Source organism: Saccopteryx leptura, chromosome 5 (assembly GCF_036850995.1).
Source record: "Saccopteryx leptura isolate mSacLep1 chromosome 5, mSacLep1_pri_phased_curated, whole genome shotgun sequence".
In the NCBI taxonomy this organism is placed as follows: domain Eukaryota; kingdom Metazoa; phylum Chordata; class Mammalia; order Chiroptera; family Emballonuridae; genus Saccopteryx; species Saccopteryx leptura.
The window spans coordinates 103,302,275-103,320,375 of record NC_089507.1 but is presented as its reverse complement, the minus strand read 5'-3'; the positions used below and the strand labels follow the sequence as shown (position 1 = coordinate 103,320,375).

The following is an 18,101-nucleotide window of genomic DNA, read 5'->3' as shown; positions in this document are numbered from 1 at the left end:
CATTCATGCCAACATTTGATGTTGTTAGCATTTTGGATTTTAGCCATTCTAATAAGTGTGTAGTAATATCTTGTTGTTGTCTTAATTTTCAATTCCCTAATTATATATTATGTGGGACACTTTTTATATGCTTCATTGCCATCTATATATCTTCTTTGCTGAGGTGTCTGTTCAGGTCTTTTGTCCATCTTTCTATCGGTTGTGTTTTTATTGTTGTGTTTATTGTGTATTTAGGATACCAATCATTTGTCTGATATGTCTTTTGCAAATATTTTTATCTCAATCTATGGTTTGTCTTCTCATTTTCTTAACAATCTTCTTTGCAGAGCATAAAAATTTTCCTTTTAATGAAATCTAGCTTATTAATTATTATATTCATGGATCATGGATCTAAGATGGCATGACCATATCCAAGGTCACCTATGTTTTCTTATATGTTATCCTCTAGAGTTTTTATTGTTTTGTGTTTTATATTTAAGTCTATAATCCATTCTGAGTTCATTTTTGTGAAGGGTATAAGGTTTGTGCTTAGATTTTATATATATATATATTTGGAGGTTTAGTTATACCAGCATTGTTTATTGAAAAGACTTTGCTCCATTGAATGACCCTTGCTCCTTTGCCAAATCAGTTGATTATATTGATGTAGATGCTCCATTTATCTATTTGTCCATTCTTGCACTAATATATCACACTGTCTTAACTGGTGTAGCTTTTTAGTAAGTCTTGAAGTTGGGTAATGTTAGCTCTCCAACTTGTTCTTTTCCTTTGATACTGAAGTGAATAATCTGGGGTTTTTGTCACCCATATAAACTGATTTCAGAACCAGTTTGTTAATACCCACAAATAACTTGCTGAGATTTTTATTGGGATCATGTGGAATCGATACAACAGGTAGGGAAGAACTGACATTTTGACAGCATTGAGTTTTCCTGTCAGGAACACAGAATATTTTTCCATTGATTTAATTCTTTGTTGATATCTTTCATTAGTGTTTTCACATTTTCCCCATACAGATTTTATATTTCATTAGACCTGAATTTTTATTTTAAGGTGTTCATGTAATTGGCAATGTTTTTAATTTCAAATTCCACTTGTTTATTGCCAGTCTAGAGGAGAGCAACTTACTTTTGTATATTAACCTTGTATCCTATAACCTTGCTATAATTGTTAACTAGTTCCAGGAGCATGTTTTCAAATTCTTTCAGATTTCCAACATGAACAATCATGTCATCTGTGAACAATGACAGTTTTACTCTTTTTTCCCAATCTATATACCTATTTCCTTTCCTTATTTCATTAGCTAGGACTTCCAATACAATCTTGAAAAGCAGCCGTGAGAGGGACATATTTACCTTGCTTCACATTTCTCACCAGTAACTTAGCTGTAGACTTTTTGTAGATATTGTTCATCCAGTTGAGGGAGTTCCCCTCTATTCCTAGTTTAGTGAGTGTACTTATCATGAATAGGTGTTGGATTTTGTCAATTGCTTTCCCCTTATCAATTCTACTGGCAAAATATTTTCTCCTGAGGGCAGACCTTGTGAAGAACAGAATTCTCTGCCAGACCTTCATACACACATCACTAAGGAATATTGAGAATGAGCTTTAAAGTTGCATGGATTTAGGTCTCAATCCCAGCTCAGCACCATCCCTAGTCATGTGACCATCTGCAAATGTTTAATCTCTCTGAGTTTTCTGAGCTTTGATTTCCTTATCAGTGTAGCTAATACTACACAGTTTACGGGATCATAGCGAGGATTAACAAGAGGTAATTTAGAGCAAGTGACAGGGCCATGCCTTATGCGAAGGAGGCACTTGGCAAGTTAACCCTCTTCTGCCCTTTGCCTTCCCCTAGGAAAGGCATCTATTTGAAGCGGCTAACCACAGAAGTTATTTCCCATTCTTTGCTCCTCAAGATGTCTCTCACTGTTATCACCTAACATTTCTCCTTGAAGTATCAGGGATTTTGGTTCTGTCAAAGCACAGCATTTGCTCCCTGCTTTAAACAGAGATGTGGCTGTTTTCCCCAAGCCAAGTTGGCAGGAGGCACCTGGTCTGCAGCTGATGGGGATGGGGCCCTGGGGGACAGGACTGTGCTCAGCTACTTCAGCTCTCCAGCTGAGTTTCTGTGAGGGGGTTTCTGAGCAAGGTGACTTTGAGCAGTATTTCCAAAGCCACTTCCCAGAAGAGAGTCAGGAAGAATGTCTGACATCCCATAGGGATTGGGAGGATGAAAACTCACATAAGAATGAGAGCACTTGACATCCTTAAAATAGTATTTATCTTTTCATCCTTGCTAAGGACTAAAGGCTTTCTCACCTGAGTCTAATTGCCTAGAAATATTACTTCTATCAGAGGGCCATTAGTTTTGAATTTTCTCTACAGCTTATAGCATGCTCATTAGGATGTCACCCCACTATCTCAAGAACAGCTGTTTCCATATTGACTCTTTCTAGGATTACAAAAGGCCACTAGGGATTGTGTGGGATTACAAGGCTTCTGCAAGATGAAAGAAAAGGGACATATTACTCCCTCACTCCCCACCCCTTGAATCCATGTTAACACAATAAATTAAAATTAATAAAAACTTTTTTTAAAAAAGAGGGGTCAACAGGAAGACCTGTCTACATTTGGCTCTTTCTGTTGAACTTGCTGGTCAAATTATTATTTATAAAAAATGATCATTTCCAATATTTAAAAAAAAAAAAGGACACATCAGACCTGTTGTTTCATAATTAGATGTCACCACCCTGGGGTTCCTATAGCTGCCGTAGTGCTGCTGGATTCATGAACAAAAATAACACACACATTTGTGTGAATGAGCATATACACACACACAAACACACATACCCAACACCGCACCAACGTGAAGAGCACAGAAGGTGAGGTCAGTCAACATGTATGAATGACCCTTCAGGACGAGCACCAGAATTGTTGAGAAAGGCACTGCTGATGTATTTGTCTTATTCCTCTTGTCTGTCTATCCTCATCTCATTTCAAAGGATTTAAGGGGCTTCTGTCCAAAGTATAACTTGGAGGCTTTGCATCCAGTGGCTGTGTTGCTAGCAGACCCATGGACTAAGAGTGCCGTAATATACTCGGAAGGAAAAGAAAACAGAGGAAATTAAGCCAGTCTCCCAAAATACTGTTTGTTGCATTAAATAACCCAATATCTAGATTCAAGTTTGTTCACTCAGGAAGAGACGGGGTGGCTCCAGCTGTCCTCACAGCACTCCGTGCAGACCTCTCAAAGCCACCAGCCACCTTCCAAGCCCTCCCCATGGCTCTCGGCTCTGATCTGGCTTAAACTCTCTGTAACATTGCTCCTTCTGTTTAGAACTTAATTCTTATTTTTATCAAAACAATACACCTTCATGGTAATGTTAATAACATTGTAATGTTCTAGAGTACTCTAGGGGTTATAAAAAAACAACAACAACAACAAAAAACCCACCTAGAGTCTTTCTTGCCATTTCTGAGCCCCTCTTGCCAGGGCCAGCTGTGGACATCCCTTTCAGCCGTTGCTTCTAGTAGTTACTTCAGGGCTTCTCATCATATAATTATACTGTGATTTCTTAATTACTCAACTTTTGACATTTTATGCTGCCACCCCGAAAGATGAGGCTTTAACTTACTTCCAGCCTCACTCCATATCCCTAAGAATGCACATAGTTCTTCTTTCTTCTCAATATATCTCTAGCAGAGTTTAAATCAAAATTCAGGTTTTTTTCAAAATTCAGTTTTATTATGACTACCAAATATTGTTTACAGCTGAGATATATTGTATGCTATGGCTACACATCCTGAATTTTATGACATTATTTTTTCAGGAGTTAATAATTGCCTTATTTCATTATTTGCTTAATATTCTATGTACCCCTCAATCATTTTTCTCTAAATTCTTCAACAGAACTGTGTATCTCCTCTCAATCCAGGAAACTCATCAAACAATAAACATATTCTCTCTTTTTCTTATTTTAAGACATTTTCCTGGGTCCTTTCATCCTCCCACAACACCCGGGCCAGCTTCTGAGGCTCTTGCATGACCGCCTTCTTGAAGCTCCTCTTTTCCATTGTTCTGAGAACTCCCTTTTCACCTCTGCTGTGATAAGTTCTTTCCTTAGAAATCATGCTCTTCTCTCTGTAGGTCTAACTTTGTTCTGTTGGAGACTGTCTTCCAGCAAACTTCTGAGAAAAGGTGAGCGAGCAGTAAAATTTTAGTTCTTGAATATCTACCCTTACATTTAACTAACTTGTCTCATAGTTACTTGTCTGCTGTTGAAACTCAGAGCTATATTTATTTATTTTTATTTATTTATTTTTGTATTTTTCTGAAGCTGGAAACGGGGAGAGACAGTCAGACAGACTCCCGCATGCGCCCGACCGGGATCCACCCGGCACGCCCACCAGGGGTCTGTCGGGAGCCGATCCACTAATGCTGGCTAACTAGGTCACAGCAGAAGAAGATCCACAACTGCTGGTTGACAAAGTCACAGCAAAAGAAGATAGAGTCACCGCAGTAAAGACCAACAGCTGCGGGTTGACAAAGTCACCGCAAAGAAAGGCACGATACTTCCCCCTTTAACTTTTTATATTAATCTGGCCTTATATCCCCCCTTTTTTCTGGGTGTGTACTATTAATTATGGCACAGGGATAATAGTACCGTGCTTTCCCTGTAGATTCATAGTAATTTCTTTGGAAATGAGACAGAGGGTGTAAGTTCCACAGAAAAGCCTGTAAGCCCCTTGAACTGGGCTCATAGACATAAGAGGCTGGCTATGATATCCCTCATAAAGGGTTAAGTTTGTAGGAGAATTCCTTCTTAATCATGTTAGAAAGAATAGATTGTGACTTGTGACTAGATAGGAGGCAGTGGCTGTGCACAGAGCACCTCTCGGCCTTCACTTAATTCAACATTTTTCCTCCTAGCCTTTTCATGTAATAGAGTAAAGAAACATTCCTTTCTTCTTGCTTATTTGATCTGCAGATAGTGATACACTCTGAGAAGAATAGAGGTAGAACTTAACTAGTGTTTAAATATAATAAATAAGTAATATTTGACTAGACAATAGTATCTTAGGTAAGGTATAATAGAATGGCCCATTGTGTGGCCTAGGATGAAAGCGCAGTCAGCAAGAAAAGAGTGTTTTACTAAGAAAATTGTCTTTTGACTAAAGGCAATTGCTAGGCTTTCTCAATGAGATGTTCTCATGAGATTTACATACTTTCCAAAATTCTTTAATAATGAGAGAAATGTAGGGAAATCCATAGAAGTAATAACAATTAATGTCTTATGTTGCTACTAAGCTATCTTGCAAGTGCACTCTGTATATCTTTGGGTGAAAGCTATTCTTAATGTTCTGTCAATTTCTTTATAGGCAAGCCTTTTAGAATCTTGTGAAAAAAAAAGGTAGGACACTGCTTAAACTCAAAGCCATTTATCTGAGCAAACGGTTGTCCATTGTTAGTCCTTAATAATCTCGTCTGCTAATCTCTCTTTGCCCCTTAACTCACAACAGCAGTAAAGTTAGTTAACTATTAGTACTAATACCTTAAAAGCTTTTACCGATGTTGTTATCACTATTCAAGTTATTTTGTATTTTGAATAATTTGCTACCTGGTTTGTAATTTATAGATATAAATTAACTGTTATCCAGAAACATGTAAACATAGTGAAACAGAAGCAATGATTAACACCATGTAATTGTAACTCAGTGTGTGTGTATAAAAAGGGAGCTATACTAGCATTGAGCAGAGATGCCTGGCAGTAAATGCTAACTAGAGAATAAAGAGAAAGAAAAGAATTCGGCTCTCTCACTGGATTTCGCCGACGCCGTCTCTTCCTGTGGGACCCCTGGATCCCCCCCGGGGCTGGACCCCGGCAGGGGTCGACGCTCTGCCCACCAGGAGCCGTGATCAGAGCCACTCTAGCGCCTGGGGCAGAGGCCAAGGAGCCATCCCCAGCGCCCGGGCCATCTTTGCTCCAATGGAGCCTTGGCTGCAGGAGGGGAAGAGAGAGACAGAGAGGAAGGAGGGGGGGGTGGAGAAGCAAATGGGTGCCTCTCCTGCGTGCCCTGGCCGGGAATCGAACCCTGGTCCCCTGCACGCCAGGCCCACGCTCTACCGCTAAGCCAACCAGCCAGGGCCTCAGAGTTATATTTCTATGTTTGACTCCTAAGTTCCACATCAAAATGTTCTGGCATCAGAAGTTATTCTGTATGTCTAGAACTCCTCAGTTTCATTTCCCCAAACCTTCTTCTCCTGCGCTAGTCCTGTTACTGTAGGAAAACACTGCCCACCTCCCTCCCTCCCCATTTATCACTCCCCAACTTCTTGTGTTAAATCTCACACCACTATCCTAACTTTGGGACTTAATCATTGCTTATTTGGACAATTGCAACAATGTTATAACTGCTCCCCTATTCTCTAATACACCTTGTCTCTCCATTGTACCATTTATTCTCTATCACTTAAGCTAAAAAAACATGTAGGCTAGATGGTATCACTTCCTCCCAAAATGCAACTTTTAGTGAATCCTTCTTGCTCACAGAATAAGCTCTAAAATACATTTTTATATATGTTAAGTCAGAATCTGGTCTCATTGTCATCTACTATCTCATTTAATTTTCACAGCACTCTTATCTATATTCATACTATAGACGTCTAAAATCAAATAGAATGGAATACCCCTAAGCAAGCAGTGATAATTAGAATCCCCTGTCCATCCTCATTTAAGTCTAAGGATTTGTCTGTTTAAAGAGAAATATCTAAGAGTTTGCCCATTCTGGTCACAATCTCCTACTGAGAAACCCTTTGGTATTTTTGACTTCTGAGACATTAGGAATCCTCCATGGCACACTCAAGATAAACCATAATCCCAGGATGTGAGACTTCCAGGCAGCCATCTTTCTAACAGAGCAGTGCTTTTCTTTTTTACCCTTGGGAAAATTCAGACCACGTGGCTTATCTCAGAGACCCCTGGGCAAATGGGCAGTTGTCCTGGGGAGTGACATGTCCCTGGGCAAAGGAGAGAAAGCTATCTGACAACCCAAAAGAAAGCCATCGTCCTTTGCAGTACCACAGGGATTAAACAAAAATGAACCATTCTCCTATTGAAGAAAATGACATGTGAAACTTTGGGGAAAAAAAAAGTTAATCATTAGCCACTCAATGCTTATCTAAAACACCTAAAAATTAGAAGTTAAACCTGGTAAAAATAAAAAGTCGACATCCATTGACTGTTTTAAAATGTGTACTACATATATTCCACTAGTCCTGGGTAGCCAATACCATGGATAAGGACATTATTTATTTTGCCATTCAAGGTGCAGTTAACAGTTTACCCTGTGCAAACTTCACTTTATAAATATGGCAAATCAATGCTTGTTATCAAAACCATCCACAACAGATAGCATGTGAGAAAGGGCTTTGCAGAGTGGTCTCAAAAGCCAAACCACACGGCCTGCCTCACACCAGGCAGCTTATTACCTACTTAATCACACAGGCATCCTAGAAGTTTTATGGATTTGTCAGGACCTGGACATGACATCACTCCTAATAGCACATGCTGAAAGCTATTCCCACCATGCAGAAGAGCCATTATCCCAGGCTGCAACCATTGATTGCCTGACTTAGCTTCCTACTGGGGAGGGCAAGTGGTGCTCTGATGGGGCAAAGCATACCAAGGCCAGATGTGAAGGACCTTCGTGCAGACGAATAAAATCTTCTGTGCTGGTGAGCAGGATCTCTGCCAGCTCCCTCTTTCCATGGGTGAACAGTTGAATAACTCTGTCAGCATGCCAATGAGTGTGGTATTTGGTGTCCATGAAGCAAGGGATGTAAAGACAGAATATAGACTAATCCTCCACACAGGCTATTAATATTTTCTACTTGACATTCTCTACAGCTTGTTCATGGCCATCAAGATTGAGTAAGATCCTGAGATGTCCAATTAGAATGTGAGGTTTTCATCCAGCAAGTGCTACATTTTCTTGCTAACCTGGCAGAATGAAGGTCTGGTTTCCTTTGTAATGGGATGTATGTTTTTGCACTGATGGAGATAGAGGATCTTATGCTGGGGTAATTGATTCTCTTCTCCTAGTTACTCAAATGAAACATACTAAACAGAAAATTCAGGAATGTCTAAGAAATGCCTATTTATCCCCCTAAATATGTGACTAAGCTGGATGACCTTTAAGAAATCAGATGGATAGGACCTGGCCGGTTGGCTCAGTGGTAGTGTTGGCCTGGCATGTGGATGTCCTGGGTTCAATTCCTGGTCAGGATACACAGGAGAAGTGCTCATCTGCTTTGCCATCCCTCCCCCTCTCACTTCTCTCTCTTTCTCTCTCTCTCTCTCTCTCTTCCCTTCCTGTAGCCATGGCTTGATTAGAGTGAGTTGGCCCTGAGCACTGAGGATGGCTCCATGGCCTCCACCTCAGGAGCTAAGAAGAGCTCCGTTGCTGAGCAATGGAGCAATGCCCCAGATGGGCAGAGCATCACTCCATAGGGGGCTTGCCAGGTAGATCCTGATCGAGGCACATATAGGAGTCTGTCTCTCTGCCCCCCCGCCTCTCACTGAATAAAAAAAAAAATCAGATGGATAAAACATGGACATCACATAAAACATGGACATCAAAATAGCACATGTACAAAATGAGACAGCTGGATGGTGAGGGCCAGGAAGGCTGTTGTTGTAATGGAGACTGCAGGAAAATAGGATACAGAATTGAGAGTGGAAACAAGCCAGTGAGAGAGAGAGAGAGAAAGAGAGAGAGAGAGAGAGAGAGCATGTGCACGTGCATGTGTGCCATTTACAAAGGACTTTCACAATCATTATTTTATTCCATCCTGTTAGGTAGGTGTTCAGTAACCTTTCAGGTACAAATTCAGGTATAAGCTTTTTCACTTCACTGCAGGCATCACCACAGAGAGGAGCCAAGTTTGAATACTATAAGAAAACTCTTCTCATGAGCAAAAGTTTCCTCATCTCCTCACTTGTTGGCCCAGTACCTGATACACAGCAGCTGTACAGGACAGTCCACTGGTTCATGGACTCTGAAGCCACTTATGGTGTCCCTGGGCAGATTGCTCCATTTCTCTTTGCCTCTGTCTTCATACTCATGTAAGGTAAATAAGAGTACCTATTTGATAAAGTGTCATAAGAATTAAATGAACCAATATATTTTAAAACCTTTAGAATATTAACTGCAATGGAATGTGCCACACAAGGGAGTTGCTATTATTTTATTAGATGCTCAGAAAAATAATTGGTGAGTGAGTGATATGGCATAGGCAATAAAATGAAACAACAAAATTGGTTTAGACAAGGGCAAGGCCAATATCATAGAGCTTGGTATTGATTACCAGAAGAGCACAGACAAGGTAATCTCAGAAGCAAGTAGTAGAGGCACTTACCCAGTCCTCCAGACCTTAACCAGCCATGATAGTCAGAAGTCAAACAAGAAAATTCAGTTGAAACTTATTTTATTTTCTTTGCCTGGTTGTTCATGGAGAACTACATATTAAATGAAACCCAGATGTAGTCCAAGTAGAAAAGGGAAAGTAAAGAAGAGAAGGAAGGAAAGAAGGGAGGGAGGGAAGAAGGGAGAGAAGGAAGGCAGAAGGAAGAAAGGAAGGAAGGAGGGAGGGAAAGAAGGAAGGAAGGAAGGGGAGGGGAGGGGAGGGGAGGGGAGGGGAGGGGAGGGGAGAGGAGGGGAGGGGAGGGGAAAAAAAGTAGGGAAGGGAAGGAAAAATTTATCTGTCCACCAAGCTAGCTACAGTACTACCTACAGTTCCTTCCAAATGCCACAGGAACAGGCAAAGTCTGTGCAAAGATGGGTAATATCAACATTGCACTGTGTCGATGCAAACCTTAGTTAAAATCAAGAAAAAGCACTTGACCAGGTGGTGGCACAGTGGATAGAATGTTGGACTGGGATGCAGAGGACCCAGGTTTGAGACCTCGAGGTCGCCAGCTTGAGTGCGGGCTCATCTGGTTTGAGCACAGTTCACCAGCTTGAACCCAAGGTCACTGGCTCAAGCAAGGGGTCACTCAGTCTGCTGTAGCTCCCTGCTCGAGGCACATATGAGAAAGCAATCAATGAAAAACTAAGGTGCCACAACAAAGAACTGATGCTTCTCATCTCTTTCCCTTTCTGTCTGTCCCTACCTGTCCCTCTCCCTGTCTCTGTCACAAAAAAGAAAAAAATTAAAAAATAAAATCAAGAAAAAGGTAGTGTCCTGCTCTGGTGAACTTCAGATAATGTCCCAGGCCCTGGGCATGTGAGGTCTGGTGATAAGTGTGTTGCTTGATGTTTTCATTCTTAGGGATGTTAGGTTTCATGTTTGGCCTGAATTCCGGCCACTTTTCAAACAGAAAATTATGTATGTAGGCAGTGTTTCTGTTTGCATAACCTCAGTCACAGCTCTTTCTAATGAGATGTGACATGAATTACCCAGGTTCGCTGAGTTAGGAGCTCCTTTCTGTACTTCCCTCCCTCCTACTCCAAGAATTGTCCAAATTGGTTAGGACTGTGTTTCCTTCATGTGCATATTTGGGTCAATGTCATCCTATTTATCCTCTCACCTGTTTCATATGGCAGTCATTGACGACTGCAATTTCCACTCAAGGCCACAGCTTTTCCCGGCCCCCTGCTCCAGTCTGGGTACCGCCCGCAGTGGGCAAGAGGTGTGTGGGCCCTCCTCCCGGGCAGCCTCAGTCAGCATGTCCAGGGGTGAGGCGGACAGGAGAAGTCAGGGCAGGAAGCTCTCTCTCCCTCTGGGACTGACAGGTATTTAGACCCACCTCTCGTCATTGTGATGTACCTGCTGGGTCTTTGAAGGCCCTGCCCCCATTTCCCTTTGCTGCAGGTTTCTCAGTGCAGTTCCCTGGAACAAGTGAGGAATCCCCTCAAGTGAGTCATCTAACATTCCTCTCTTCGCCTGGGCCCCACACCCCCCGCTCTTCCAGGTGGGTGCCCTGGCCTGTCACACATGCACTGAGTGCCTAAGAGGAACCCAGACCAAGTCTCTCAGGCAGCCACAGCTGACCCAGGACAATGGCATGGAAGTTACTCCATGCCTCCCACTCTTTCTTTCCCTTTGCTGCCACCAGCTGCTTCTGCCTGTCTTTTTCTCTTTAGAAAGCTCCCTGTGCCCACTCCCCACCAAGCTCCTCAGAGCCCCTCTTACCAGGCCTCAGGCAAGGAACCGTGGGCTCTGGCCTCTTCCCTCCTCCTCCTCTCACAGCCTTAGAGACTCCTCTCTGAAGCTTGAGATCAACTTAGGGCTTCAGAACTGTCCCAGCCCCTCCATCCCAAGTCCCCTAGTGGATGTGGAAGGTGAGAATGGCTCGTACCCATTGTCTCGGGCTCTCCAATAAATTGAGAAAGAGCCCCCTTGTAACATCCTGCTAAATTTACTTGAGATGACATTGAAAGAGGCGTCCACACTGTCTGTTTTCTATTGTCTTTGTTTCCTTCATGTAAGTGATATTTCACCTTTTACCAGAGAAAGAATGAAAATGAACAAAAAGAAAAGAGATTCATTTTCTGAATGGATTCTGCTTGGCTTTTCTGGAAGGGCACTGCAGCTCACCATCTCAGCACTTTTCAGCTCACTGCTCTTTGGCCCTGACCCAGCTCAGGGTGGCTTCAGGTTGCCCTCTGACCCGAAGCTTCATTATGGCACCTACTGTGCAGTGTGGCCGTTACCAACCCCCTTGCCCAAGCCGACATTTCTGTTCTATAGACCATTCTTCTTGTATTCTGCCAAATGAATGAAAGTGTTACAAGTGAGTGTACTTGTGCTAGTGAGTTCCACTGAGGTAAGATGTGCATACACATGGCTTTTCAGATGGCCAAAAGGTCAGCCTCTCAAATGGTCATTTCAGGCACTAGACCAATAGTTGGAACAACACTTCAGTCTACTATGTGAGGCTTACTGTGAACAGAGCCTAGAAGTCATAATGACCAGTCCCCATGTCTGTGCCATGTACTCTGTCAGAAGATGACCCACCCTGCCCATGGCTTGTTAGTGTGCACCAGCACAGCCAGGGCCTGACCTGTGAGTCAGCACCGCCCCATGCCCATGCACGCTGGCCCGTTGGGGTTGGCCCTTCCCTGCACTGGAGGTGCAAATTGCTTTCTCTGACAGGCCCTCATCCTCAACACCCTTTTCCATGACTGTGCCATTCATGACCAAGAATACCCATTTGACTTGATACATCTTGCTTTGGTGTCTCAAGACCATTGATTTTTCTGAAATATGGTTCAATTGATTCCTATGCATTTTTGTTTCAGAGTTTAAATATAAACATTTTCATTGAGAAAGAAACATTCAAAACAAACAACCCAAAAACTTCACTGCCTTTGAGTGTTCCAAAAGGCATCAAAGGCAGCAGCTTCAGGGGCTCTGGGACAGAAGTGTATCCTCTCTGCCTGACCTCCCCAGGGTTCACTGGCACCTGTCCCAGCCCCATCCGGCCCATCTGTCCCGTGCCCCTTGCACAGTTCTCTGGATGCACAGGGGACCCCCTCATCCACCACCCTGGCAGAAACATGCTCTTGCTAAGTTGGCTTTTGGCTTCCTCTCCAATTTCTGTGGGCTCCTTCCTCTTCCATCACCTGTGTGTAACTCTAACAGACATCAAAGACCCCACACTTGCTAAATCTAATACTATTTCCTGTCTGAAATTATCTTTTTTTTTTTTAATTACAGAGATTATTTTCACTTTCCTAATGGGCCCTTGGATATATCTCCTTTCTGGATTTACAACCTGATGTAATCTGATAAAGTCCTCTGTGACATATGAGGGTATAAAGAACCATACCAGGTCTTGAAATCAAATAGATTGACCTTGGTTTTCACCTTGGCTTTGACAATTCTGTGTTATCTTAGTCAACTTTTCAAACCTCCCTCAGCTTCAGTTTCATCACCTGTAAAATATAGATAATAAAACTCAGTTCTGCCATTGAGACAGCTTTACTGAACTTCCACATGTTGCTTGGCAAGTACTGGGTACTCAGTAAACATTAAGTCCCCTTACCTCTCCTGAAGTGGTCATATGCACTAAGGTATGTGTGCATATCCCCTCCAGGGTAACATGTTTGTATGATAGCAATGGCCTTCTAGAAATAAATACTTAAGACTTAATAATTAATTTTAAATATATAAATCTCAAACACCCACAATCAGAAAGATAGTCTTGGACAAGCTGACCTCTGAGAGCCTTCAAATCTCTCTGAGGAGGTGGCTACCTACCCTGTGAGGACTGGGGAGAGCTCTGAGCCACCTTCTCCTCTCCATTCGCTGGGAGGAGGTGCTGGTGCTGACATGAGAAATGATCATGCTTCCCGTCCCCGAGGCAAATGAAATGTGTGGGCCTCAAATGTGTGGGAGTCTGGCCCAGGATTATTTTTGTTTCCATTAACATTCTCTTCTATATGTATTTTAACCTTAATCAATTGCATATGTTTTTGCTTTATTTGCACTTAGTTCATCAAAGTGTCCTTTATGATCTGAACTATGCAATGACTCCTTAAGCTCTTCGGTGAAATGCTCATTAATACCCCTGGGAAACAGGAAGTTGTATTTAGTCAAATATAAATAAAGCCAGCTCCCAGGGGCTTTGCCCTCGCCTGGGTCAGGAAGGAGACAGGGACTTCTCAGTTGATCTGATCCATTGCCCCCTCTCCAACTGCACGAGACAGAAAAATTCCCAAGACTCCAGACAAATAAATGCTTTGAAAATGTGCCTGTCCTTTGTTCAACACTGTTACGTAGTGAAGCGGAGTTTTATAAAGGAAAGAGATTCTACTGATTTGGCCAAATAATTGGGCATCCTTCCAGATTTATTTCCACCCCCAAATAAATTGAAACCAGGCTGTGCAGGAAGGAAGTGAGAAATAGGAGAAAAGGTAGGAAGCCTGAACTACCTCCCTGAAGACACTTGCCGGTCCGGTCCTGCCGCAGAGCTCTCCACCCTTCCCTGTCGCTCCCTTCTCTCTCACCCCCTAACTCTCCCACTGCACATATGGAACCAATTACGAACAAAGCCCGATTGTTTTATATTTGGTATTTCCCACATCAACTTGATGCTTTCTTTAACTGCCTCTTAATGTGTGTCTGCGCTGGGTGACCAGACCCGCGTTTCCAGCCTGCCCGCCCCTGCCCCCACCCAGACCCTCCTTCTCAGAGCCTTTTTCCTGATTCATTTTATAGCTGTATAAAATTCCACTCCTTCCCTTCACAACCCACCCCCACTTCCTATTAGATTCTTTGAATAAACAGAACGTTCTTTTCCATCGTTTTCAATAAACTGCTCTGTAGAGAGTAAATATAAGCTGGTTCCCAAAGTATATGAGCGATATCAGGTTAACACCCCAAAGCATGGGAAAATTGCAAAGGAAATGGCATCTCTTCCATAAAACCCAGAGCAGAGAAGAGCTGTGGATGTAAGAAATACGCTTAAAAACAGAAGATTAAAATACCTCCAGTTCTGAAAGCCCCCTACTTATTTTTCTTTATAGTAATTGTCTCTGCAACAGGAGTAATCAGCTTCAGGGAAGAGTAGCAATTGGGGGGGGGGGGGGCAAGTAAACAGTTTATCAGTTACACAATATTACAGAAAAGTTAAAATTTTAGACCTTCAGATAACCTAAGAAGATCACCTGATATGAAATTATACAATAAGATTAGAAAATAATAGGCAAATGTGATGGGGCAGTGTGAGCTTGGACAGATTGTTTTCAGGGCCTTGTATCATCAAACATAACTCCTTTACGTTTACTGACGCACAGAAAAATAACTGTTCTATGACAGACATTTAAATGAGGAGGTGCCAAATGCAAGTAGCTTGTAGTTGATTCATCTGAACCACATGATACAAACATTTTTCTCCTTCTCTCACACTTTCTCTTTGTGGGCTGCATTCACATTTATAATTAATTGTATTTATTTTCTATGCGTTGGAAAGCAGAAGGAAAAAAGCAGATATGATTGTCTGACTCTCAGGGTTATACGTAGAATCTATGACTACCAAGAGGGACCCTCCCCCCAAGTCCCTAGAGTGCTATGTATGTCACTGGTCTTCAAATATTTTTTCCTGTGTTGGGAAGAGAGTGAAATCAGAACACAGGATTTGACCGTAATCTCTGCACCAGATGGTGATGTTCCAAATAGTCTTTTTAAGGTGAGCATGTGACCTGCTGTACAGCCGAGGGGCTCCAGCATCACGTGATAGAATAAATAATACGTCTGAGAGAGCTCTGATTAGACGACTGACCTGGTTACCATCTGAAGCCATGAGAAACAAAGTTGACGTTTCTGGATCACTCTCCCCAGAAGCGTTACTTGCCCACCTCTGGGACATACAGCCTCACGGAGGGACAGACCCACAGGGACAGACAGGAGGGAGCTAAAGCTACGCTGCTAAGAGTGCACTCAACTTGCATAACTTGGGCTCTTTTTCTTCTTCCCCATCCCCCCACCTTCTTACAAACCACATCTTGACTCATATGGTCAAAAGAAAAACTCTTTCAGTTATTTGATATTTGGAAAACCTCCAGGAGACCATAACTTTGTTTTGAGGAAGCCTCTGTCTCTCCCTTTGCTGGGAACTCGCTCCTGCATGCGCGCGCAAACACACACACTCACACACATACTCACACACACAGCTCTACACCATGGTGGTTCAGGCTGCAGTGGCTCCGAATAGATCCCAAAGACTTTTACTGAAAATTCCTTATGGATCTCTGAGAAGACGCAGCGTGGAGAGGGTAAGCGACCCAGCCGGCTGTTTGTTTTCACCCAGCAATTGCTCCAAAGAAAGGGTGATGTTTGATTTCATTGTATATAACCTCCCTCTGCTAGTTCTGTTTTCCTGAAAAATTCAAATTCCTGGGGTTGTCGAATACTAAGTCATATGTAATTTTTTTTTCATAATAGATAATGGTAATGATTTGAAACAAAAATTTTTGTCAGCTATGCATGTGAGGTGGGGTGGGGGGGTGCATTAGAGATTAAGGAACGACAAGATTGGGTGGGGGCTGCCCCCTGTAATGGATATGAAAGATGTGAGTGCTCGTGGAGGAAAGCATCTGATGTGCTGCAGGGGCTGTGAAACCCGTTCTCCTCTGTGTTTAGTGAAACAGATCCGTTAGTGCAGCAGGCTGCAAATTTCCTTTCTGGGTGACAGTGTCTTCAAAGGGGCTAATCATGACGTTAAAGGAGTTGTGACACCTTGAGGATTTAAGTTGTACACCTGGTTGGTTAAAATCACCTCTGTTGTTTTGTTGTTGTTTGTTACTATTGTTTCAAATACCTTGCTATCCTTTTGGTTTTTGTAGGGGCTTTTTGTTGTTTTTGTTTGATTGTTTTTTACTACCATAGATTTTGGCTCAAAATTACTGTTAATTTTCTGAAGGCATGCTTACTTTACCGTAGCCCCTGGCAGAGAAGCTCTTGTAAAACAATACCAAGAATTTTTACTTCTCTGGAGTGGCAGATGCAGTTTGGGTGATGACTGTAGTTAATGCAAAGCTAGTTGTCCTCGAAATGCTGGGCCCCTTTGTGTGGGGACAGTGCCTACACTCATGTAGAGGTGGAATCGTTGGTCGGTCTCAGAAACCCCCAGAGCCCCTGTTTGAATCGTGGCAGGCCCCTTTGTGAGCTCTGGACGTCTACTTAGATGCTTTAGGTCTAATTTGAGATCAACAAGGCAAGGGGCTCTCTTGATCAATAACAACCTGCCACATTTTATAAAGGGGAACGGTGTTTAATTTAAGTAACTTTTTTCAGGTTTGTATACTTACTACTCAGTGACTTGTAAATTTAAGGAAAGAATAATTAAAGCTTTAAAAATATGGAAGGGTTATCTAGACTTTTAAAAAGAGTTGATTTCTTGACTTTTGATGAGTTATATTTATTTCTGCCATTTGAGTAACAATGAAAAAAACCATAACTTCTTGTTCTGGCTATGTGTAGGTCTTTAGAGTAAGACATCTCTCTTGTGCTCAATATCAGGGTCATCAGCTTGTATATATTCAGTGCCTACTGTGCAGTTCCTTTTATACCAGGGGCTTTAGAGCATAGGACCAACAGTTATTGCAAAAGTTATAAATTTCTCAGGTTTATGTTGAATGTGATTTTAAGCTCTGGTGAAAATGTTTTGATCTGTATGGTAACTAAGGTTATTTAATAGATTCTGTTCACAAACACTAGCTTGGAAACATGAATTGTATACACTGGAGTTGTATCTCATGGCAATACTAATGAAAGAGTTATCCTACATACACACACAAAAAAAAATCCACAGTAACCTGGAAACCTTTATTTAAGCATTATAATTTCCAGCTGAAAGTTTAATAAATCAAGATGTATGCAGTTACCATTTCTGTTATTCATTGTTCACCAATTTTTGAAAAACTGACAATATATGAACACAGTGTCACGTATAAAATACAAAGACCTGGTTTTTGCCCTTGGGAACAAGCCAGTGTTGCCCAGGGCTTGGAAGCCTGACCTGAAAGCGTCTGGGCCCTTAGGAGAAGCACGCCCATTATTGGAGCATCAGACACGCTATTACTGTCTATTGCTAGATGGAAGCAGTGCGGCTAGGACCCCAGGGACATTACTCACAACGAAAGTGTCCTGTGTTTCTATGAGCCCACCATCCCATCCTCTCCCACAAGGGAGAGAGAGACTAATTAGAATATATGATGTCATGTCAGTTACAATTGGATGTTTTATATTGTTGCTGATTTTATGACAATATTCAGGATCAGTCTTATGTTTATATAAAAAGAGGGCAGGAAAGGTAAGAAATGGCATCTGCTTTAAGGGAAGACACTGAGGACCAGCTTTCTAATCTGAGGACTCCCTGCATTCATAGCAATGGCAGCTTTTTCAGTGACATGAGCAGCCTGAAGGCTGACAATCATTGGAGTTGTCTCGCCTATTTAGTGATGCCAAGGCCTCGCGTTTCTATAACATCTTTATACCAGTGCGCCTTCTTATCCATCACCTTACTTTACCATCATGAATCATTTACACAGATAATGGGATTACTGTATTACTTTTGTCATGTTTGAACAGG

The 18,101-nt window shown here is 42.1% G+C and overlaps 1 protein-coding gene across 6 annotated transcripts in view; it reads left to right on the top strand.

The window, feature by feature from the left end:
* Window positions 1–18,101, top strand: part of FRMD4A (FERM domain containing 4A) — a 673,627-nt gene that overhangs the window by 282,075 nt on the left and 373,451 nt on the right. Inside the window, exon 1 of one of the 6 annotated variants that reach the window (XM_066384148.1) lies at window positions 15,387–15,783. The exons of 4 other annotated variants lie outside the window; for them this stretch is intronic. In XM_066384148.1, the coding sequence (XP_066240245.1) occupies window positions 15,691–15,783 (93 nt within the window). In that variant the 5' untranslated portion in view covers window positions 15,387–15,690. Of the gene's footprint in view, window positions 1–15,386; window positions 15,784–18,101 lie in introns of those variants that run through there. One more of the 6 variants, XM_066384146.1, reaches the window with a different exon arrangement.